A 25,677-nucleotide genomic window follows, 5' to 3' on the forward strand; every position below is an offset into this window, starting at 1 on the left:
TTTTATTCACTAAGTCCCTAGGTTGGTCATTTTAGTGGCAAAAATTATATTCTTGCTATGCCAAGAATAAGCTCTTTGTACACGAGCAGTCTCCTTCAACTGAGTTGCACAACGAGCCATTTGGGCAGCAGCCAAAACCAGACTCTCTCTGTTCAACCACCAAATTTAAAACAAGGAGATTCCATTGTGCTTAAGGGCTCAGCAGGAATTATGATGCGAAGTCTAAACACTTATATACTTGCTGTTTCCTCCTTCCCCACCAAGCTCTTTAACTCCTTGTGGGACAGCACAAGGGAAACAGTCAAGTAAGGAGAAAATCTTGCCACCTAGATTTCACCTCTGATTAGGCCAGACTTCCAGGGTGCATTTAGCTTATTATACAGAAAGTAAAAGAGAAAAGGAAAGGGGTGAAGGAGGGAGGGGGAAGAAGAAAGAGTACTGAAAACATATCATCACTGTAACTTCAATATTGCAGCACATTAAATGGCTCTTGTCTCAGCCTTCACAGAGGGAATCAATATTTTTATTTGAAGACAGAGCTTTACAATCATTTCTGAGTTGGAGGTAACTGATTATCTCAACCTATTTTCCTTTAAAAGTTTCGATTATAAATATAATTTTGCTTAATTTTAACAATAGTCTATGTAAAATGTCCCAATACTGGGTATAAAAGACCCTGATACAAAATGTATTATTATTTGTACTCATTTTCTGAGAGCATTAATAAAAATATTTATTTCTTGAAAACTGTGAAGATAATGAATGTAAACATCCTTAGCATACTTTATGTGCACTAAAGCTCATATCCAATAACTAAAGCAGTCAGCAGAAAGACTATTACATCTTCAGCGTTTCTTGGACCAGACTGCAAAGTACGAGGACATAGCGAATGTAAGCAGCAATCTGGCTTACAGTGAAATAAAACTAGAACACACATACCTAACACCATTCACGTGCATTACATAACCTGACTGAGCTCACTGTTGTGTAGTGCAACACACTACCTGCATTTAAGGAATACAGAGTAACATTCATGTTTGGGGTTGTCATGTTTTTTTTCATCAACAAATTCAGGGCTCTCATGAGAAACAGAGAATTCTTGACAAGCCTGGATACCAGCAAGATAAACATAAAATCTGGTCATAATTTCTGGTTGTTTTTTGTTACTTTCAGACTGGGGCCAATTTCTGCCTTCATATTCTGTGTAATTGGCTGATTTCTCAAAGGAGACCTCTGAACAGCTTATTTTCTGAACAGCATGTTGAATCACAATTTTGCTGCTATCAAGGAAATGCACTTTCTGAGTATTCCAAGGCATAAATTACACGGCTTGTGACTTGTGGCTAGCAGCCTTCCTCCTTGTTCTGTGCTCTTACTAATTTAGGAAATGTACACCTTCATACACTTGCTTCTCCTGCTTTCAAAAACGATCGGTAATAGAATCCCATTGGAAGACTAATTTTCTAGCTAGCTATTGCATTATAGTTTTACAAAGAAAAGAACTAATGGGCTCAAGCTTATAGGCCCGATTAGCAAGGGTTTTGTGACAATTTCTATGAAACTTGAGGTTTTATAATTCTTTTGCTTTCTCATCTCTCAGTAAATCTAACCTCTGTAGATCAGAAGTTGAGATGTTTAAGAGATTTGCTAACCCTGAATAGCATGGAGAGTTTAACCCCCCAAAAAAGATAAGTGATTTAACATTCACCTTACACTACTCAATGGAAATGCTGCTCATTAGGTTCTGTTTCTCAAGTTGGACACTTCTGAGGCTATTCCTTTGAAAAAAATAAAAAGCAAAAAGCAACAAAAACAGAGCAGTATCCACTCGTACCATTCTCTCTAATATACATCTCTGAGGCACTTTACTGATTCAAAACATTAGTAGAAATCAGTGAGTCACTAGTAAAAATTCAGCTTCTCTCTCAAGCATTAGTGAGTTGGATCAGCTATTAAAGGCAAAATCCACAATGCTCATGCTCTAAAACACATTAGTGGGCACACAGTCCTCACGCAGGGTCCTGCAAAGTACTGGGACCCGAGTGATGGGGAAACTCTCCTTCTCTGGCAATATTTAAAGCAGCCTGGACACTTTTCTGTGCAATCTCTTGGAAACCTGTTCTGTCAGGACATTGGAATTGATGACCCTTGGAAGTCCCTTAGAAACACCTTCAATTCTGTGAGTGAATCTTCTTGAATGTGCAAGGCCTTTAATCTGATCCACACAGAAACATCCGTTCATTTCAAAATGGAAAAGGACTTTAAACTGAACATGAAGTACATTCATCTTCATCCCATGACAACTTAATTTTATTCCAGAATAAACATGAATAAAACCCTGAATTCAGCTTAGCAATTGCTTAAGGATACAAATTACTTATTCACTTATGAGTCAGATCCAGTTCTTGATTCGTTCCTAGGAAATTATAGTATGGCAGGTTGATAGAAATGTAGGACATGGAAAAGAAACGTCAGACTTCCTACTTTGTCCTTTTTTCATACTGTGAAATAAAGGAAAGACCTAGTGCTCCCTTAGTTTTCCTTATTTTGCAGATTTTATATACTTATTTGTGCATGCAATTTCCTCTTAGTTTATACATTTCTCAACTTATCACGATGATACTTTTGTACCATACAGTCTGCTCTGTTCAGTTTCACAGATCCTAATATCTCCACTGTAAACATGTGAAAAGCAATGAAGTGTCTGTGTGCTCTGGGTTTGTCTTTTACTTATTTTTTTGATATATATATCTATAAAGAAAATTCTCTCTAGAAAATACCAGGTCATTTTTTTAAATGTAAAATTAGATATTATAACTCCTATTCCAAAATAGATAAACATTGGGGTAAGCATTTCCAACCCAAAACTGAGCACTGATTTGCATATTTGTCTATACATTGAAATTCCAATGAGCACTAAAGTGATCATTGGATTTGATGAGGAAAATAATCCAATGTGGGATTTGATTGCATTGGATTTGCAGGAAGTATCAACAAAACTGTTGGAGAATAATACACTATTTCTGCTAAATAAAGGTGCTAAAATGTGGTCCAATTAAGAAATAATGCAATGATTAAATTTTTATAAAGACAACAAAACACAAACTCTCCCACTGCTTAATCCTTATCTGGCTGAATAAGTCTACCAGGCTATAATTATTAGACACCATTTGATATTAATGCCAGTCTTTTCTCCTCCTTTTCTGGTGATTTTCAAAGAGCCCTCATCCTCCATACAGCTGTTAACAATGTGAAATGGAAAGATGAAGTGGTGGCCTTTCAATGGATGCCACTGATTGGGAGGAGAAAGAGATATGGAAATTTACATTCTGATGAAATCTTCAGGGAACGTCTCACTGAAAATCAAAGCAGCAGAAATCATAAAGGGGGACATCCCTGGGTGAGGAAAATCTCAGGCAGCATAGCTCCTTAGAGAGAATAAGACACGTCAAAAGTCACCATCATATCCTTGTTATGGTTTGCAAGGATTCAGGCACTCTCCCAAAAGACTTATTTGGATAGTTATGATTGCAAAAGAATGCTTATGGACTCACCATTAATAGAGAAGTCCATCAGTTCTAACAATTCAGGTATATTTCTTCTTAAACTAAATGGGCTAAGTGTTATTTCTGCAGGCATGACCCCACTGGTACAGATACCAGCTACACATACATCTATTGTTGGGCTTTGGTGAATGTTTAAAGAAAAACATCTTTAATTGGACTTCAAGCAAATTCCTGATTCTGCTAACGTTAGCATACAATGCTGGGTGGAGCAGGCAGTTTGCTCTTCCACCAAATGCTGATTTGGAACATGAGTGTTCTCAAGAGTGCAAGTACCAGCATAGATGTTACACTTCCTTCCCTTAGTTTGGTGTGAAGTTTTATTTATATATGCAAAATGCATTCAGGTAAAAGGCATTCTAAAAATGTAAAACATGACAATGCAGTTTACCTTGTAGGGTTCCCCAAAGAGATTAAAACCTGAAGCAAAGAGGTCTTCATCTTGCTGGACTTCCTGGTTTCTTCTCTCCCACTCCTTCCGCTTAAGTGCATTCCGGTCCTGCTCATAGTGACTGAAAGACAAAATAGACAGTACATTATTTTTCCTATAATGTAGTTATATCTTCATTACAATTAGTAAGAACAGCAAAACATCAGAAACTATGTAACTCCTGAAGATAATTCTGAAAGAAAAAAAAAAAAAAAGAAAAAAAAAAGAAGCCTCTTCATCATTTTCCTTAATGTAAATTTGGAGTCAAAATACTATGTGAAACTGCCTAACACGAACTAGTCAGTACGCTTTCAAAATGAAAAAGATGGTATGGCCTTTTCAAATTAATAGAACATAATGCACAAGAGCAGCCCTGTGGAGAAGGACTTGGGGGTCCTGGTAGATGAGAAGCTGGACACAAGCCTGCACTGGGCACCTGTAATTTGGAAGGGCAACTATATCCTTGGCTGCATTAAAAGAGGAGTGGCCAGCAGGAGGTGATTGTTCCCCTCAGCTCCTGTGAAGCCCCATCTTGAATACTGAGTCAAGGTGCCCAGTACAGGAAAGACACAGATCTCTTGGAACAAGTTGCCCAAGGAGGTTTTGGATGCCCCATCCCTGGAGGCTTTCAAGGCTAGGCTGGATGTGGCTCTGGCCAGCCTGGTCTGGTGGTTGGCAAACCTGCCTATGGCAGGGGGGTTAAAACTATATGAACATTATCATCTTTTTCAACCCAGGCTATTCTATGATTCCATGATTCTATGTATAAAATAAATTTTGACACAATGCATACACATGCATCTTCAAAGAACATATCTCTGCAAAGAAAGATAACATGAAGCCAGGGATGCACAAAAACGCCTTAAATCCATTTAACTGTGTAAGACTTGTCTATATCCACCCCAGGGCTCCAGCAAGCCTCGTGTGACTTAGACCACCTAATTTTGCCCCAGGTAATTGTCAACGTTTTTGTTTGGCTTCATTGTGGGTGTCAAGGGTTTTTTAAAATGTGTTTCTGGAGCAGAGTCCCAGAAGAGACCTTAGGATATTTGATTCTAATAGCAGATAACTTTTAAACACACACACAAACAAACAAACAGACAGAAAAGCATCTATTGGTTTGGTGCTACAATAGCTAGTGGCACTTATCTGCACATCAGCTTATTTTGTGCACCTGCCAGACCCAGACCATGAGCTGAAAGATCATATCCACTTCTTCCCTGAAAAGCACTAAAGTACTTTGGTCTCCTGGTTCTGCAAGATACTTCCCACTCCTCAGAGGGAAAATACATACTTAAAAAACTGAAGAGGGGGAGGAAAGCAAAGAGGAAAGGAGGAGATAGATGCATGCTTCAACTTACTCTGACAACCCCTCATGCGACAAGCATTAAGGAACACTTCTGTGCTTTCAACTCATATTTGATTTGTTACGAGGCTTTTGGCTCTACTTTGTGCCAGTTAATTAGCTACCAAATTCCAGATGACAATTTGAATAACAGATTTGGTATATGCACTGATGTCATCTGCTCTAAGTAATGTTTCCCTGATAGATTCTGGACATGCACATGCACACACATACATATCCATGCCCACGCTCTATGCACAAATGCCTACACACAAATGGACATATCACATATGTAACAGAGAACAGTTAATTCTCCTATCTCTGGTGAGAATGAATTAAATCTCTATAGAGCTACACTGCACTTGGAAGATAACCAAATATCTACAACTTTTGCCTTTTTAGCTCAGCATGATGTTATATTGAAAGCTTCACACGGAGAGATATAATGAGGAATGAACTGCACAGTGATGAGGCTTTAACAGTGTATAAAGTCACTGATTTCTGAGTGAAACCACAATTACTAATTTGAAGCACCAGGTAATTAAAACCACAGCTATGTATTTAGCCCCTTGTTATACCTACTGCAGTTTATAATTACGAGGACCTCTTTATCTACTCAATTAAAGTTCTTATGATTCAGGCAGGTTGTGTTTGAACCTGTGAGCCCCACAGAGAGCACAGGAAAGCATGTGTCTGTTTCTTGATGACTCCCTCTATCCCTTATGCTGTTTTTGTACAGGAAGGGAAATAAAAATGACAGACAAACGCAATCTTTACCTCAAAATATGAATTAATAATTGCTACAAGCAACTCAGGATCAATCAGGTTTGGGTTGCTTGAGCATGGCTCACAAACAGAAGACAAAGCCACCTACACAGGCTGAATTAAATGATTTCTATCCATGTTTTTCCTCTGAATTTTGGAAAATGCCAGATTTTATTTATTTATAATATCTCTTGATGTAGTGACATTACTGGCCCACATTCATTCACCAACAGCAAGATTCAGAACATTGTTATAATCATTATTGGTATTTTTTTGCAACAGATAATAGCACAAGTTCCTAGTTACCTGAGGGAGAGATAGGGAAACTGTTGCAACCAACAGTCACTTTCCTATTCTATACATGATCATATGCTGCTAGAACAATGTTGCAAATTACAAGCTACAAGGTAAAGAGAGAGCACGAGTCGAGTCTTTGTTGCATCTAGTCCCAACTTCAGAACAGTCATTCAAATTAGTGAATTTAAAGCAAGTAGGATCCTGCGTGATTAACTTTTTTCTTATAGGAACAGTCGCAATCCAAGCACTGCCACTCCAGAAAGAATCGTTCATGAAAACTATGGATGCATTTACATTCTCACAATGGCAACCTTGGCCCAGAGTTTCAGGGTGAAATCCTGCATCCAAACAAATTGAATGGAATCTGGCTATAGAACACCAATCACAGATTTCAGCACAGAAGAAGAGATCTCACCTTTCATGTGAAAGTTTCAGCATTTTAGATGAACGTTTGCTCGAGTTTCAAGCATGTGAAACATTTAGCAAGCCAACTGGAAGCATTTTGCTGCATCTTAATGGTGAAAAAGCAGCAAAGGCTTTAAGACAATTTACATAAGTTTGTTTGCTTTGTTTTTTTAAAGCGCTTTTTTTTTTTTTTTTTTTTTTTTTTTCCCCCAAAGAAACATACTTAGGTAGTTCTCTTCCCATGCACATCAAAGATGTATTATCCATGCACCCAGTACACAAGCACAAAGGTCCAGTTCATGCCCTGGTCTCCAAAGATGCCTGAAGACTACCAATCCATGAGTAGCACATAAGCAAAGCTCTAAGTAAATTTGCAGTCTCCAAATCAATCCTAATTTTTCTCATATATTGTCCTGTGAGAATAATAAATTAATAAAAATAAAAATAAATAAATGAAAAGTTCTTTTTGAACTCTTTAATCACACAGCTGTAAGTGTGCTCAAAAGGAAGTGGTTGCTTATCCTGTCAGAGCAATTTCTTGGCTTATTCCTCTGCAAATGCACTTTCACCATGTGAAAGCCTGACATGGCACTGACTGTGGATATAGAAAGTTAACTAAGATAAGGTCAGATTATAATAACAACTTTTCTGAGTTCTTTAGGATCCAAAGAGTAATACTGATTAGACCTTAAGGTCCCAGTACACTGAGAAAGTAGCAGGATGTTCCACAGAAACTTTTAATGTGGTCACAACACAATCTCTGAGGCTTATGTTTAATATTAAGCCTAACTAATGTTCTGTGAAATACAGATACGTGAATAGTGAAGGTGTCAATGAAAACTACAGTCACTATGAGGAACAACAGAGTTCATTCTGTCTCTTTAGTATGAGAAATACTTCATGACACTTCTAATGCCAGGAGAGCAGGAAATCACAGAGTTTCATACACATTTTAAAAGGAAAAAAAAAACCAAAAAAACCAACCAGCTAGAGGACACAATACCCATTATATCTGAGGAGACCAGCTCCCTAGATACAGCTATTAGGTAACAAGGCCATTTAAATACATGAGCTTTATTGTTTCGTTACCGCTTATTAGATTAATAATTGAATTAGAACAGGGAAGTCTGTACATAAATCTAAGAAAAGCAGGAATGGTGAGCAGAAAGAATGCTACAGAGTACAAGAGACCATTGGTCTAAAAATTACCAGGGTGCTGATAATTAAATATAATGGAAAGAAAAAAAATAGTAACCATAACTGCATTGATGTTTTGGTCTGGTTTAACATCAAGACAAGCTGCAAATGCATTTCAAATAACAGTGTTTTATACTTAATCCTTTACTATCAGGCCAGCAAACATTCATTATTTTTTCTCAGCTACAAATGTCCTCGGGAATAGTGGTGAGGTGATGCACTGTGACAGAGCAGGTGCTCGGCCTGGCTGAACATGCAGTGCCAGCAGGGCAGGCTGTGTGGCACCAAGCATGGCTGGGAAACAGATGATGGACAGACCAGCAGCTGCAGGCAGGACAAAAGATGGCAAGCATGCACCTGGATGTTGGGCTGGAAGCTGAAAAACATGGACCTGATTTGAAGAGAAGGAAGTCAGACATGAACAGTCTAAAAAATGAGAAGTAGAAGTAGTAGAAAAACGCAGGCATTGGAAAGGACGGTGCATTCATCTGTAGAGAAAGTAATAGGATATGGTGCAAAAGACAATTTTTTTAGGACTGCAAAAGAGTGAGAGGTTAGAAGGAAGAAGTAAAGAGAAGGATGAAGAAGTGAAATGAAGAGCTGAAGGCTGAGACCTAGCATTTCAGGTTTATCTTCAAAGATGTCGTAACTAAAGAAGTAGTCTCCCAAAGCATGGAAGACTATGAAAGGCAGATGAGCCTGATGGTGGAGACAGGGTGGAAGAAATAAGTCATACCAAACAAATTTGAAGGAGTAGTCACAGTGACAAGAAGAAAAAGCAGAAGAGAGTGATCAAATGCCTAATGTTGCAGAAAAAAAAATCATGAATGAGAACAGAACACCGCTCTGTTGATTCAGCCAGAACAACAGAAGTGCAGTGGGGAAAGGATCAATAAAAAAGCAGAAACAGAGAAGCTTTATAGTAGTGGCAGACTACATGCCAAAGGATAAATGTGCAACATTGAAGAAAAAAAAGCATTTATCCACAAGTTAGGAGGAAAGTAGTTGCTGTTTTCAGTGTCTAAAGAAATTCATGCTGATCAAATCAAGCTTTCCCCTTTCAGACTTGCTCTCCACTCAGCCTCAAAATACCAGTCTAGCCTAAACAATAAAAGAAGCTCTCAAACCAAAATGTTGTTCATTTGTGGAAAGAAGAAATACAAATGTTTCTAAACTAAGATGCAGTGGATGTAAACTGGTACCAATTTTAGAACTAAAAAACCATTCCCAAGGTTATATCTTCACAGTTATGACTCTGGGACAGATCTGTTGTTCTGCCACAAGCGCTCTGGAAGTTGGTGAAGTAACACCAGAAACAGGACTTTCTTGAACATTCCTACATCTGAGCAACGTACTGAATATCCCAACCAAAAACCGCTTGTGACTATAACTGGCATATGTGAAAAATTCAGCTCAAGTCAATCAGAATATTCCTATGTTGAAAGTAAACCCTTGACTGCTCTTCCACATGAGGGCAATCATATTTCAATATGAGGGAAAATACAAGGCTAGGAGCAGTTCCAACAAAAAAACAAACAAGGTGAAATCTCATTTCTAGCAAATACATTACAGTAGCAATTTACCTCTACTTTACTTTAGACTTATCTCAGCATTACTCCATTGATTTCATGCAAAACCAGACTACAACAATACTGTATGGGGGAAGAAGAGGCTTCCTTGGTATATTCTCCCAGTACATACTCTGGTATCTCATTACCTTTACTCCAAATTAAAAAAAAGTCAGCCCAAGGTCTTAAATTTCATTACAGTTCTTAAAATGTATTTAGTAAATGAGGAGAACTTGAAAACCTGATCTTTAACAAAAATATGGTTAATTTAACATATCTTCCTGATCCATCTGAAGTTTTTGTTTCCCTTAATGATAAAAATCATGAGCAGTACCACATTTAAAATAGCAAAATTCTTCTTCATCTGTTCAGCACTATTGCTTCTCTGTCTTTGTCCTGGTAATTTTACTACTTAACAGGGGCCAATCAGACCATGATAGAATAAGTCTGTACTTCTCTCTCTCCTGTATTTAACATTTACTTTAATGCTGTGTTCTTCATCATAGTATGAATAGTTACTGAAAGTAACACTGAACATATCAATCACTGTACATTGAGATATAAGATTTATTTTAAAATATAGAATATCCCGTCTTTGATTTTCAGTAGTTCTGTAGAGAAACACTTGAGCTGGTCACTGGTTATCTATCCACATGAGCTAAAACTCTTAACAATTTGCATCAAAAACAGCGCCATTCCCATAGACTGGTTGATAGAGAATACATAAGATTAAAGCCTCTGAACAAAATAACACCCGAGAGACCCCAAGGCAATTTATGGAAATTTAAGCTAGAAGACTGAGGGTTAGTCTTATATTTGTCACATTCTTCATTCCCTTTAGATATTTTCCCCCAAGTATCTAGAAAATGCTATTTTCACTCAATTTATCTTCCTTTCAGAATTATGTAGTCTCAAACCTTTCCTAAACATGAATTCTGAAGGAATAATTTGGGGGAATGGATGGTAAAGATAACTTCCTGAATAGTAAGTGTATAAAGAATAGATGAGGTTTCAATGGGGAGCATTTATTGTTTCCTGTATCATGGCACATTGTCTTTCGATATGATTAGTTATCAGTCTGTTATCAAAAACCGGGATGAAATAAAGCTCTTAGGCAGTTATGCTTCATTGATGTCAGTTAGGGGAGCATGAAAATCTCCATGAAGTTGGGTAATTGATGTGTAAATCAGAGTTCAATCACTCTGTAATAGAAATGGTCCCACTGAAAGTAGGGTTGCTGAACAGTATTGCAGAGGGGTGGGAAAGAAAAAGAGAAACAGAGTCAATATAAGGCTTATTTATTTAAAATGATAGTAAGCGGCAATTTACACAATTTTCTTTTGGGAGGGAAGTGCTGTCAGATACACTGTAAGCCGCAGACCACTTTATGTAGACATTCTTATTCAGCAATAATTAACTGTTTCTGTTTTATTAAAATGCTCAGGGACACTGTCATGGATATTTAAAAAGCAAATTAAATGAATACGTTCATGCTTTGAAAGGCAACATGTGTAAACGACATCACTGATTGTAATTTGGTTAATAATGTACATTCAAGGTATGTCTTGGAGTCCTGTTACAGTTCACTGTCAGTTTAGTCTTATTGTAAAAGAAACAAAAGCAAAACTGAAGGAAAAGGGAAAAAGGAAACAGAAGAGAAAAGCAGATCTAAAATAAACACAACTCTGAAGGACATTAAAAGACAATCATTAGTACACCAACCACATTAAATGGATTTACAACACATTTTTCTGAGAGTGAGAGCTCTATTATATGTAAATAAAATATTAAAATAATGGTGTATTTTTTGTTGCTTTTGTCATGATCTTTATTTGTTTTAATAAATGAATGCACATCAACGCACTGATACCAATTTTCTAGTAACACCTGGAATTCAGTAATTTAGTTATGATTTACACTGAACTGCTAATAAACTGTAGCAAACTCACATAAAGGTGAAATTTATGAGCATTTTTGCCATCAGATGAATTACATTCAAGACACTGGACCTGGATTAGGAAGCTCTATTAGATGGGTAATGTCCTGTGAATGTACAGAGACTCAGATAACAACTAGGGGGATGGACAGGGAGGTTCCACCCAAATTCTGAATTTCACTGCCTTTTGAATTTAACAGAATATTGCTTCAATTTTCACACAGTCTTTTTAAAGATTCTGTTTATCTTTTTGGGTATTAGAAATTTCTTCAAAATTCACTGATGGCAATGAAGCCATTAGGTCTTTGTCAAAGTACACAGTATAATCCAAAAACATTCCAGAGCACAGTTTCCTAGCTGCCGTCATACTTCTCCCACTCACCAGCACTTAACATATTAATCTGTTACTAATAAATACAGATTGTGTTTAGTTGCATGCTGTGCATTATTCTTTATACACATCAAGAGCAAATTCTGCATGGTACTATAATCAAGATTATATATGTACAAGTCTTACTCCCAAGGAACAACAATAATTTGAAGCAATTAAAGATGTTCTAATAGTGCTCATAAGAGTCTGTTCTTTCTTTGGTTGGTTATCACCCTGTTTACGAGGGTGGATAGTGATAGGACAAGGGGGAATGGTTTTAAACTAAGACAGGGGAGGTTTAGGTTAGAGATTAAGAGAAAGTTTTTCACAGAGGGTGGTGACGCACTGGAACAGGTTGCCCAGGGAGGTTGTGGATGCCCCATCCCTGGAGACATTCAAGGCCAGGCTGGATGTGGCTCTGGGCAGCCTGGTCTAGTGGTTGGTGGCCCTGCATATGGTGGGAGGTGTTGAACTAGATGGTCATTATGGTCCTTTTCAACCCAGGCCATTCTATGATTAAAAATTAGTAAACAAAAGTGTGCTTCAAAATATTCCTCTAAGTTTTTGGTTTTTTTTTTTATACATGCACCACATTCAGAAAGAATAAAATATATTTTAATAAATGGAAATGGAAGTGATTTAATATGTTACTATCTAATGCATACAGGCTTCATTCTTACATCTCAGCTGAAAAACACTTTGGAACCCTGGTTTTGTTTTCACCTTCTTCATTTTTATAATTTTAATATTGCTACTTACAACTTTTATAGACACCTGTAGGATGCATCCTTAAAACTTGAGTCTCCACATTTTCCAAACACTTCCTTGAAATACTGGAAACAATGTGCAATAGGCAGCTAACATAACTCTATCTTTTTCAAAAATGTTACAAAACAATCATTGATTAACACATCCTTTTGGAGACAGATGAATCAGCAGACTCAACTGCTTGAGTATTTTATCACAGAAGTACTTCCGAGCTACTCCTACAACTCTAATCAATGCACTCATTTACTAACAGGCCCCTCCACTCCCCTGAGCATTTTCACATGCTGTGCAGCTCTTTAACCACATGTTTTAAAACTTAACTTGTGCAGAATAATAACACCACAGGAAAATTAAAAATTCAGTAGGATGGTTTTCATTCATCAATTCTAGATTGAAAGAGAAGTACACATAGGTTTTTGTGTATAGTGTACACACGCGCAGACTGATTCAGAGACCCCAATACACGGCCAAGTAGTGCTGTAAGTCTAACATAATTTAATTTATTGTTATTTAGGATTATGTCTAAAGAAATTATCTCCTAATAAATCATTATTCTCTCAGTTGAAACACTATATAATTGCTTCCGGTTGTTGCAGTAATATCTACTGGAAAGGAAGAGACGATCAAATAAATGCAGGGCACTCTCATTTCAAATTCAAGTAAACATGCATCTTCTTTTTCACTGCCATCATAAAATATATCTCAAGTAAATGAGCGAAATGCAGGAGGTAAAACAAACTTGTGGCATCCTGAGACTTAATAATATCAGATTGGAAAGAACCTAGAACATCACAAACTCTAAATCTTGGGTCTTCTTCAATTAGACATTAGAAAGCCTCACGCTAATAAGGTACCTGTTACACACAGATTAGGATAGAACAATATTTTCTAGTTATTCTTTCTAAGTAGAAAGAGTGTCAACAGGTGAATGGATTATCATCACTTTAGCTTATAAAGGGATAATCTTTAACAGATACTCTCTTGCCTCCAACACAAAAGCAATGTTTATTCCTCATTTATAAACCAAGTATAAACTATGAAAAAATAGTTTAATCAAAGCAGTGCAAAGTTCATCATCAGTGAAGAGGGTTACATCCTCTCTAAGGGCATAGTTCAACTTCAACTGCTGTTGCCGGTAATTTTCCTGGTGATTTTGATGTGTGTTGGATGGGAACTAGATTTGTGATAATGACAAATAGGCCAGATATCATAACACTTTAAGTTTCATGTGGTAAGCAGTTTCACAGCTCACTAGAAAATTATCACTTTTATCTTAAACTAACTTCGCCATTCACACAGACCTGAAAACCTGATTTAACAAAGTTGTTTGCATTTTATCAGATACACAAGAAGAGAATTTACATGTGTGTTTTCAGGTACCTACATTTACTAAAGGCAGAGGGACAGGAAGCTCTGGATCTCTTTGGTCTCCAGAGAATCTGAAACATGGATCCCATGATACTAACTATACTATGACCTCTGAAGACTAGATACATGGATTACTGCATCCAGTTATTTACACTACAAACCCTTTATAAGTATTTCTGTTCCTTCTATTAACCAGCAAATAAGTATTGTTATTTATTTTCATTACATAAAGATAACTAGAAGTGCATCTTCTCAAAATTCCTTATCATCAATCATTTGTCTAATAGAAATATACTATGTAACTTGCAAATATTCAAATGTGATGTTAGTAAGTTGAATACTATTCACTGGAGGCTGGCCAACTACAGCATATTTCAATATTTAATAATAAAACAGTCTAGTGTAAAAATATGTAAACTAGCTTCCATCCTGCTTTAATTCTCACTCAACATGCAAAGAAAGTGAATGCAATTTTGTTTAAATATTAAACATTACATTTCTTCTTTTGATTATTAAAGTATTATTAAAGCTAAATGAAAATGTGCTTGCAACCTCATTCTTCTGAAGTCTTATAGGTCATCACTGCCACTAATGCTTTGTCACTCTAGCTAGCTTTTTCAGAGGATCTCAAAGCTCTTCACAAATCAGTACAAATCATGTCCGACTATGCCTGTGGGAAGGAGTAACTATTGATTTCAGGCAAAACAACAGAGGGAATGAAAGTTCAAGTAAGTTGACTGAGGTCATTCAAGAAGCCAGAGACAGCTATGGGAATTAAACTGAGGAGTACTGTCTCCCAGGCATTGCACTTCACCATAAGATCAGCTGTAATTTGCAACCATTTGTCCACTAGTAACTTCTGAGATGACAACCATCCAGTTAAATTCTGAGAATATCTAACAGCACTGTACAGCAAGAAAGAATTATCTTTATTTGAGTTTCCAGAACACTGGGTCACACACAGTGAGACAAGTTTTCTTCCAATGAATGTCACTGGGAGAGGTCAGTAAGGATGTTCTTATTACATTTGCTGAAGGATGGAGTGTATCAAATGATTTAATTTCATGTACTGACTCACTTACTTTGAAAAACTGATACTGCACAGGGCATAGTGTCATTAGGTGATTAAAGTACAACAGCACTCAGCTTGCCAGCTCTTTTCATACCAAGGTCCCACAGGTGCTGCCATAACAGGACTGAGCCTGGAAAAGCCATGCCAGTGAAGGCAATTCAGGCCCGAGGACATGGACATCAAATCCTCCTCTTCCCAAAGCACCAGAAAAAAGCTCACCAGCCTCCTAGAAAGAGCCGGCCTTCCCTTGGCCTCTCAAAACATTTTCACAGCACTGGCAACAGCCCAAAACCTTATGTGACCTTCAAGCGTTGTGTCCACGATCTCCTGACCCCAAAAGCAAAATGAGTTCAGCTGTATTAACAGTAAAGTGGCATGATACGATCAAAAAAGTCTGATGTACTTCCACTTTTAAGTTGGTATTGCCTTTGAAAATAGCAAGCATCTAGCTCTCCTCATTATGTCAAATGTATTAAGGCCTCAGTATCCATGGAAGGAAATGTGTGTTTTGTCATACACACTCTTTAATGTGACAGAAATGCAAATTTATGTTTTCTTTCATACAAATACCTAATGGGGTTTGAATAAAATAAAATCTGCACACTGCCATGTGGAAATTAATTTTAAAGAACTGTTTATCAATTTAATTCCACTGATAGTAACAGACAGATTTATGAGGCAATTAACTAAATATTTGTTTTTTCATGTTTCAATTCATTATAGTAAATTAACAATTTTCCACTTGAAATTCTTGCTTTGCTACAGTGAAAGCCTAAAAAATGTGTATATTACTGTCAGTGTAGGAAGGATTCTCCAATTTTTAGACTATAGTTATTCTTCTTACCCTAACTTAATGTATGTAACTCAAACAAACACCTAATGAAAAAACAAAAAACCCCAGAACAGAGCAGCACCCCCAACCAAAGAAAACCCCACATATTCCAGTATTATTTAATCACATTCTTTAAATGTCAGTTTCAAACAACCTTACCTAACCAAAGAATAACTACAGCTTTAGAATCAATATAACATCTGTTCAAGCAAACATCCTATCAAGTTTACTACAGGGCTCCCTCTCATCATATCCTCCTATGGGCCAAGGAGACCTGCCCACCTCCTCAGGCCTGGTAGGGACAGACATGCCCACTGACAGCACACCCTGTCAGAACTCTAGGATGAGGCAAAACAAAACATAAAAGTATAACACCAAGAAAAGAGAGATCACTGACAGGGTCAGCCTGCACCTGAAGGCAGCTCATCACTGTGGGCAGTGCCTGCAGTAATGTCACAGCAAGTAGGCTCCTCTGTGCCCAGGGCAGCCCCTATGCCCAGGGGCCTGGGAGCAGCTTTTGCAGCAGTAACTCTGAGCTTGGTCACAAGCACATGCAAAACAGCATTTACCTTTACTTATTTTGATGATTTAAATACTTTAATACATGACTTCAGTTCCAAGGAGGTCATCAGGTCATGGCCGTGCAGATCTATCTCTTCACAATCGTGGGCCAGCTATGAAAGGTATTAAGCAGCAGCCAAAAGGCAGAACTACAGCTTTATATACTTCTAGTTGGTACTGAACCAAATTAACACCAGGAGAAATGTGTCCTGTAAATATTCTCTTCTTATGACTGGCGAGGTTCTGCTACCTGGACCAAAATAGCCCTGTTGGCTCTGTACCTCATCCTGCCCTTCTGGAAAGCAAATCTATCTATGCTTACTGATCTCACAGGCTTCTGCCAGGTCAGCTCACTAACACTGAACACACCTGAGTGAACAGCACCAACTAGACTCCCTGGTTCTGCACAGATTTTATGTATTTTCCTGCATAAAATGTAGTTTGCTTGCTTTTTAAAAATCTTCCTGTTAATTCACTTGATTACAGTACATCAGAACATCAGCGTAAATATGGTTTTGCAGCCAGATCTGGTCAAACAGTAGTTAAGTAAATAACTGCCATTATCAAAGTGCATTATAAACTGAGAAACTGAGGCATGGGGAGATGACAAGACTTACTCCTGGCCACAGGAGGGATTGGAGGCAGCAGTGGAGCTGATTCCCATAGTCCTAGCTTGGTCCATTTACCTCCCACAATGCCACTAACCTCCCTTTGTCACAGTATGGAGCTACTACTATCACAACAAGCTCTTTGCTCTATCAGCAAAGACATCTACCACATACCATGTCATAAGGCTAAAGCTGATATAGAACGTTACCATTAGTATTGTTTATAGTGTTTGCTCTTTCCGAGATTTAATGACACTACCACCAGCAAGGACTTCAATTTTAGCACTCAGGAAGCCAATAATTATCAAATGAATAAAATACTAACTAATGTTTAAGTGCTCTGACTGACTATTGGAGAAGCATTAATTCTTGATAAATGTTCCATAAGTTAATATTTATCAAGCTGTTAAGCACTGTGCATTATGTCATCCTATCAATCCATTGAGTTAAAATAGATTAAATATAAGCATAGTATCTGAGTACCATTAGAAAGGCAGACAGTAAATGTTACCATATCTTATCCTTTTTAACTTTAAAAAAAAATAAAATAAAATCAGTAAATCAGTGACCTTTGTACAGGGCATTTTCTGGAGATAAATGATGGGCTGGGAGAGATGGCCCTCGCTTGTACTATGGGTTATCAACTCCGCCCATACAATCATTAATTCCCAGGAAATGCCTTTTGCTTCAATAGCTTTTGCTTAGATAGATCACTGGCGAGGGAAAATAAAAAAATCATCTCACTAAAAATGAATTCCTGTAGAACATGAGTTGCAGATGTCATAATCTGCACATAAAGACTTTACAGGTGAATGCAAAGGCCTTTTTTATGAGGGCTGCTCTAAAAGTAATGCCTCCTGTTTTATTATCTTGGCTCATGTCAGAGAGAGATGTTGGTGGGATAACAATATAAACAGAACCTTCCTAATACTCTCCTGTTACATTTTATTCCATGACAGAGAGCAGCAGAAGAAAAGCCTGACAGAATGGCATCTGACATGGGAGTGTGCATGAAGCTAAGGGGGGAACTGAATTCCTCTATATGGAAACAATGGCACCCACTGACATACATGTATACCTGCTGACCACTGATGGATACCAAAAAGTGGGTGTGAGCACAGAGACAGCTGGGTGGTGCTTTTCAGCAGTGGCAATAAAGCTGTGAAAGAAAAGCCATGTTCCTGATGGCCACAAAGATACCTACGAATGTGGCTCACAGGCTCTCATTCAACACTGCTAAAAATACATCACTAATAGTGGTGACAATGTTGAAAAACCTTGTTTTGTAGCCAAGAATCTGCTCCATCAAACAGTTTTATTGTAATCTTTGCACCTCTTGAGGTTTTCATGAAAATAAAGAGAGCCATTACTTCTGGAGCAGCCTACTGATCTGTATGCCTGACTCCACTTTCTTTACCCATTTAATACCGCAATAAAGGCAGGCAATGGGAAAAACTTTTGATACTCCCTATAAGATTACAGAAAATGTTTGGGAAGGTCTTCAAGATGCTTCCTATGAGCTCTCAGACATTAAGAGGTGCAGGATACTGTGCTTTAATTAAGAACTTCTTTTGCACAGTGTGAATTTCTGGTATGTGAAACAGCATTAGAGCCCTGTTTTGTCTTGAGGGGAAGGGAGCAGCAGGACATAAGCAGAAAACAAGCTTTCAACCCCTGCTTAAATAGAGGAAAGATACTAAGATTATATGACCAACTCCTTATTTTGTTTGCAAGACATGTAATATCAGGATGCTGTGGAGAGGCTCTCACTCAAGTTTCATTATCGTTACGAAATACAGTAAAATGCCTTCACTCAGAATTTTATTATCATAAATAATTAAAACAAAACTATCCTTATGGTATGAAATAAAGAACAAAGCACATTACAGGGTGCATTTGTTCTGGGTTTTATTGCTGTTTCCTGCCTCCCTGCATCAGAAAATTCTAGAACTTGCAAGCACTTTCCTGATCATTAGCCTGAATTGGAAAAATTTTACTGCAGGTGGCTCAGATGATTTGTTCTGTCCAAAAAAAAACAACAACAAAAAAAAAACACAACAAAAACAAAAAAAAAAGACCATAAATGTCCTTTACTAGTTATATGTGCAGTATATATTTCTGTTATAAATCAGATTACGCTACATGCAAAACGATAAAAGAAATCAAAATGCAGTATTGATTTCTAAGAAAGGGACAGAGGAGAGAAGAAATCTAGTTGGAAAATTAAAGGCTGTCTGATTTCTAATTACAAGAACATGCTAAGGTATGGATGAAATGATTAAATGTCTGCTGTACTGAAGCTAACAATATATTGTTCTCATAAGCTTGAGAGTGTCAGGCACATTCACGTTCTTTGAAGTTTTTCTTTGTTCCTTTGACTTATTTTATGCCGGTCAAAGATCACCATCACTGCACATATCTGTCACTTCAGGATAATAACGCTACAACTCAGTTTGGAAGCAGGCTAGGCTGGCGTGTGAGACTAGCAACAGATACATCAATCTTACTATTCTTGAAGACCGTGCAGTTCAGCGCCTGGAGGTTTGAACTCAGAACTAATGATAGTTACTAGTTTCTGCATCTTGATGCACCAGGTTAGGCCTCTTTCTTGTTTTTTATTTTTTTGTGCAGCCTACCCCTATGGACAAGCAAAACATGACAGGAAAGCAAAACATGCTGCTAATCCAGCAAACACTGACAGAATCCCATTGGAGAGCAGCAGGATGGTAGGGAAGCATGCAGAGACCTACGACAGCAAAAGGAACTTTCCAGGAAAAAGACATGGAAAACAGAACAGTCATCATAAGCTCAGTAATAATCCTAATTTGTGAGAAATAGAAATACTACTATTATATGTGCAGTATCATAAAACATTGTAGCATACCTATTGTCAGCCAAGTAACTGATAAGCACCTAACAACAGACAGGTCAGGATGTAATCCCTCACTCATAATCTAGAAGGAAATTTTCCTGTGCTTTGCTTGTCCTGGATAGGCTGAAGTCAAATAGTCTTTGTTTCTACTCCAGAAAACTGTGTCTGCCATGAATACTTAATGAAATTACTTGCAAGTTTTTTTGCATACAGAAACTCAATTAAACAAGCCCGAGGAGGAACAGTACCTGCTGAAATTCCAGTCTCTGTCTTACACTTGCATATAAGTGAGATCACAATGTCTTTAACAAAAAGCAGCCATATTCCTGCCCAAACTGGAGGTTGTGTACTATACCAAACAGAATAATTGTATCCATTAAGATGATGATGTCATTTCTTAGTAACAAAAAGAAGGGGAAAAGTGGTGATGTTTACAGTGTTCCTAACCTCCTGTCAGCAGGAGGCTCTGCTGCTGAGCATGAAAGAGGACATCTTTGCTGTTCTGTTTTGTTCTTGTTAATCTGAGCCAGATTTCAGAGCAGGTATATACGTGTACATGTGTCTGCACTGCACCAGTTTCTTAAATGCCCCCAGCTTACACTTTTCACCACGTGAGCTACCAGTGAGGGAAATTTAAAAGAAACATATCATGTAAAAATCGTACAAGTAAGTGCTTGAGAAACCCAGGAGGCAAATAGGCACTTCTTGTGTTGAAACTGTAGCAGCATTTTAAAGCAAGGAGAGGAAAAGTGGCTCAGGGATGTAGGAATGTGTTTAACAGACTATAATTTTATCACAGAACGTGGAAATTGAAATTGCAAGAACAGCGAGAATATATTTATTTCTAGTTCCACTGGGTCATCATCTCTCTCAGGTATCTAAAGGGAAGTACCTCACTCCAGTGCAGATTCTTTTCTTCCTCTTCTGAGCACAGCTCAACATTCTTGCGGAGCAACCTTCACCCACCCCACACCAGAACCAAACCCTTTTAAATGAACTGGAAGCCTCCTGCTGACCTCAGAGCACTAAATCTGTCCTCAGTGTTTACAAATGATGCCCTCGCTTTGCAAAAAGGCAGAAAAAAATTATCAAAAACACATGAAAATTTGTAAGCACACAAATATTTTTGACCGTACAACACAAACATACATATATTTATGTGTATATAGATGGACAAAAATGGTCTCTTCTTTATACAAATATTTCCACTAAGTCATTCTTAAGAGATGGAAAAAATGAAGTTCACCCTCAAAGCACCCATGCACTGCTGCTGTTCCCTTGGGAAAATCTGCTCTGAGAAATATTCTAGGGAGTAATGAAACCATACATTGTTTCATTTTTGCAATAAAAAACTAAGATTGCGCTTAAAATGCAGAATTGGTTAGAGAATAATGTTATTAATGCACGTAGGATTTTAGGTATTTTTAGTGGGAAACTGAACAGAGCCATCATCAGCTACTCTGCAGTCACAGCACGTAACATCTCCAAGTTTTACTGGAGATGCATGAACTGAAATAAAAACATTTGGGGGAAAAAAAAAAGAGAGAGAGAGAGAGAGAGGGAGAGAGAACTAACACTGAAATTACTACAGCCAGTTTGATGCTCGGTAATATAGTTGACCTCAGACAAGCTAGTAGTCTGTTAGGGAACAAGATGGAGCACACTACAGGAGTTTAAATCCCAGTCCTTGCATGGGAGTCTCTCTTAATATCAAAGCTGCTTATTCAGAAAGCAAATGAAGTACATTACCTCTGGAAACGGTAACTATTTACTCCTTGAAAAGCCTTGAGAGAGCTCTCACAAAGGGTAGCCTATGTTTTATTAAATCCTATTGTATAGTTTTATTTTCAGGTCATATAACCTGAAGGAAAAAAATTCTCTTAAACTTTTTAAAGCAGTCTGATTTTACAGGGGATTAGTTGTTCCGATGCTTCAGTAATTCAGGCTTCATCCCAACGATGTATTTACACCTAGATGTGTGCAGTATTAAACCAGAATTGACACACTGGATATTTCTATTGTGTCCCAAACACTCAGCAAACCACTAGCAATACAATCGATATGAATATCTCACTGAGAACTTGAATTCTTCACATTTGTTGTTAATACTAAATGGCATCTCAGTACAATAAAACACTTAATTGTACGGCATAAGTATACAGTCATATCTGCCAACAGGTAGCTATGTTGTTATTAAGGAAATAAGAAACAGAAAGAGTGAAACAAACATTCCCTCCTTACTAACTGTTCTATGGTTACATCAAATGATAAACTACAACTGCCTTGTGCCATGATGTTAGCTAGAAAAGCCAGATTAATAGTCCTGCTAAGCTGTGCATAGAGATGTTTTGCATTGCAGTGAATACAAAGCAGAAGATTAGTGAATCAGGACCATTATGTATATTAAAGTAAAACATACTAATACATTTCATTTTAAAACATTTCTTACAACAGTTAAAATCATGCAGTCACCAAGGTGCTTCTATTGGGAGCCACTTCTACTCACTGCAATGTTAATTTTGGCATTCTAAAAAGGACACGGAGGAATTTTACCCCGGACACTGGGGATGACCAGAGACATGACACACACAGGCAAACACTACGACATGTTGGGAACTGTAAATGACAGAGGAATAAGGCAGAGAAGAAATTATACACTTAATCTGAATTTTTGCTAATGACTGAACAGAAGGGTCTTCGTAGAAGAAAAATGCCTGTCAAAGGCATGAATCCCTCTCTATTTGCTAGGTGTAAAACACTGTTTTGTTTCTCCACCATGATGTTCTTCTCAGCCTTCTCAATAGCAGTGAGTGCTTCCTGCTACCAAACTGCTCTATCAAAGAGAAGTGGGCCTCCTCTGCTTAGCTGCTTTATTCCCTACTTTCACTAACACTTGGAAAGGATTCAGACAAGAGTTACAAAAGTGATTAGAGAGCCTGGAGAAACTTACTTTACAAGGAGACTACTATATAGGAGATGAGCAAGAGGCAACCTGATGCACACCAGGAGTACTTACACAGGGATTAAATTTCTGAGTGCAGATGAGCATTTAATCCAGCAGAAAAAGGTATAGCAAGACCCAGTGCTTGGAAGCTGAAACCAAATTCAAACCAGTTTATGCAGTATAAGTTTTCAACAACAAAATTATACCTGCTTTAACAACCTGACTGGAAAACCAGTGCATGCACTGGTTTGTAACCCTTAATGAGGTCCTGGACCATAGTGGGACAGGAGGTTTGACATAGGTCCTGATAAACCTGATGCAGCAAAGCCTTCCTCAGCTGAGCACTGCTGTGCTTCTCACAGAGGATCACTTGTGGGAAACCACCCTTCTGACCCCACCACCCTCACCTAAGGAGCAGGACTACACTGCACAACCAGTTCCCAACACAGACTCTGAAATTCATACACTTGTGAACAAAGAGACCCTGGAGTTTAAAGCTGCAATGTAGAGATTTAGAAAGGATCTTAGGTGACAAACAAAACCCCAGATTAACAACAACAAAAGATGCACCTAAAACAAGCACTCTTAATGCCAGGCAACATCAGTTTTAATCACCTACCTCCTGACCCATCAAAAACCATTGGACTGTTTTGCTGAATCCTTCCTGGCAGCCCCTTCCACAAAAGCAGGAGCTTCCTCCCTGCAACAGCCACAATGCCAGCAGAAGGGGCCTGGGGAAAAGCTCTGCACTCTTTCAGATATTCCCTGGAAAGGGACAGACTGACTTGGTTCAGGCAGCAGCGCAATAGATAAACACTGCTGAGCTGCTGGGAAAAATACCGTCAAACCAGTTTATATCTTACTGTATTTCCTTTCCATTCAAACCACATTATCTTGCATACCATTTCATCACTACACAATGCCACAAACTCAGTTTTAATGCAAAACAAAGCTTTTCAGTGTTAGGCCCCATATCGTAATTCAGAATAATTTTTCTTATCTATTTCAACAGCAAATCTTTAGTGGCAACCACATGTTATTGTGTTTTAGGGATTGAGACTTTATACGAACATGCTGATTTTCTCCTTGAGACATATATAATCGGCATTTTGTGCCAAGAAACACTTAAGCCAACAGAGACTTTTACCACTCAAATATTCTTGGAATTGAAATTGTACATTTTGGCTTATTTCCTTAAGCCTGCAATAGCAAGAATTCCTTGGGATCTTTTTATTATTATTATTTAACTCCATTCTCTTCTCAAACTCTCACAGATGAAGGAAAACATCAAAACATATGTTCGAAAAGAAAGAAACTGTTCCAATAAAATAATTCATACCGATTCACCTGCAATACCTAACACAGATGTCTCATAGAAAATGCCACAGAACTCGGTCACTTCAACCTCTCTCCATGTGCAAAGAGCTGCACCTATGCATACTTGACTGCAAAGCAAGCGCTAGTGACAATGAAAAGCAACATGCAGGTGACTCTGTGAATCTCATACATCAGAAAAACCACACAACTATCTAATGGCGTATTTCAACAGTTCAGAATAGAAGTTCGCTGTTCAGAAGAGCTGCAGGAGTAACATACTCAGTATTCATGGAGCATCCTGTCACATTTGCTGCAACAGATATTTTTAACTCCCTTTTGCTCCATATGTAGAATATTCAAATACACAAAAGAATGTCTTAATTGGTCCTGCTTTATATAAATGAATAATTGGCTAAATGGGTTGAACTGAATACCGAATTTATCTCTCCACTGAGGAAAGACATGATGATTCAAAAACAGTGAAGCCAAGAGGATTTACTTTACTCACAAGCGGAATATGTATCACCAGTCAATACATACATTCCATCTACTACAGCTCCCTAAAGGCACAAATAGAAAAAGTGGCAGAATCCAAATGCCTCATTTCTGCCCAACATACATTCACGGATGTGAGGTTTTGTGGTTTCTTTTTTGTTGTTGTTGTTGATTTTTTTTTTTATTTTTATTTTTTGACCTATGAATCAAATCTCTAAAGTTGTTCATTTTCCTAAATTTCTGTAATTACCAAACTCTCACCATTTGGTACCACCACTCCAAAGGACACTTGATATTTGTAAGAAGCAGAGGCAAAAGCAGCTCAGAGAAGGCCTGAGCTTGCCCTTACCCACTCCAGCCAACAGCTCTACTGTGCCACTTCAGCATCTTCCAATTAAGCAAGGATACACCTTACTGGGCATTGCACAGCATGTGAACAAAAAAAGATACTTCACTTGTCCTTTTCTTTCCATATACAACTATTAATTAAAAATATATATATAATCAGAATATGAAAATCCTTTTTAATCCTTCTCTACAAAATATAACCTTAAGTACAGAGATCAAAAAATAAATTAAATAAATAAATGAAATTAAAAAATGCAGGATGTGCAAGAGATCACGCTGATGTTTTCATCCTGCTGATTCTGGAAGCTCATTTTTTCAACTGCTGCCAGTCTGGTTAGATTTTATAATTATACCAACAGAAAGCAAGTCTCCTCTGCGCTCACCCCACAAGGCAGGGAATCGCTTTCAGGACTGGTGGAAAAGTGGAACATCTCATTTCTATTAATCTGGCTCACAGCTTCAGATTTGTAAATGGCATTAGCAGAGCACTGCTTTCAGCCAGAGTGGAAGTTCAGCCTCTGTTTAACTCTGCATTAACTTGAGCATGACAGTAAAAATTCAGGGAGAAAAGCAAAAAAAACCCCATAATCATCCAGTAATATTTTTTCAGCAGACG

General features: G+C 37.8%; 1 protein-coding gene across 1 annotated transcript in view; it reads right to left on the minus strand.

Moving 5' to 3' along the window:
* Positions 1–25,677, minus strand: part of AFF2 (AF4/FMR2 family member 2) — a 344,011-nt gene that overhangs the window by 242,076 nt on the left and 76,258 nt on the right. The window contains exon 2 of the mRNA XM_015860794.2: positions 3,955–4,075. Coding sequence (XP_015716280.2) covers positions 3,955–4,075 — 121 coding nt within the window. The remainder of the gene's footprint in view (positions 1–3,954; positions 4,076–25,677) is intronic.

The sequence above is a fragment of the Coturnix japonica genome, chromosome 4 (assembly GCF_001577835.2).
Source record: "Coturnix japonica isolate 7356 chromosome 4, Coturnix japonica 2.1, whole genome shotgun sequence".
Classification (NCBI taxonomy): Eukaryota; Metazoa; Chordata; class Aves; order Galliformes; family Phasianidae; genus Coturnix; species Coturnix japonica.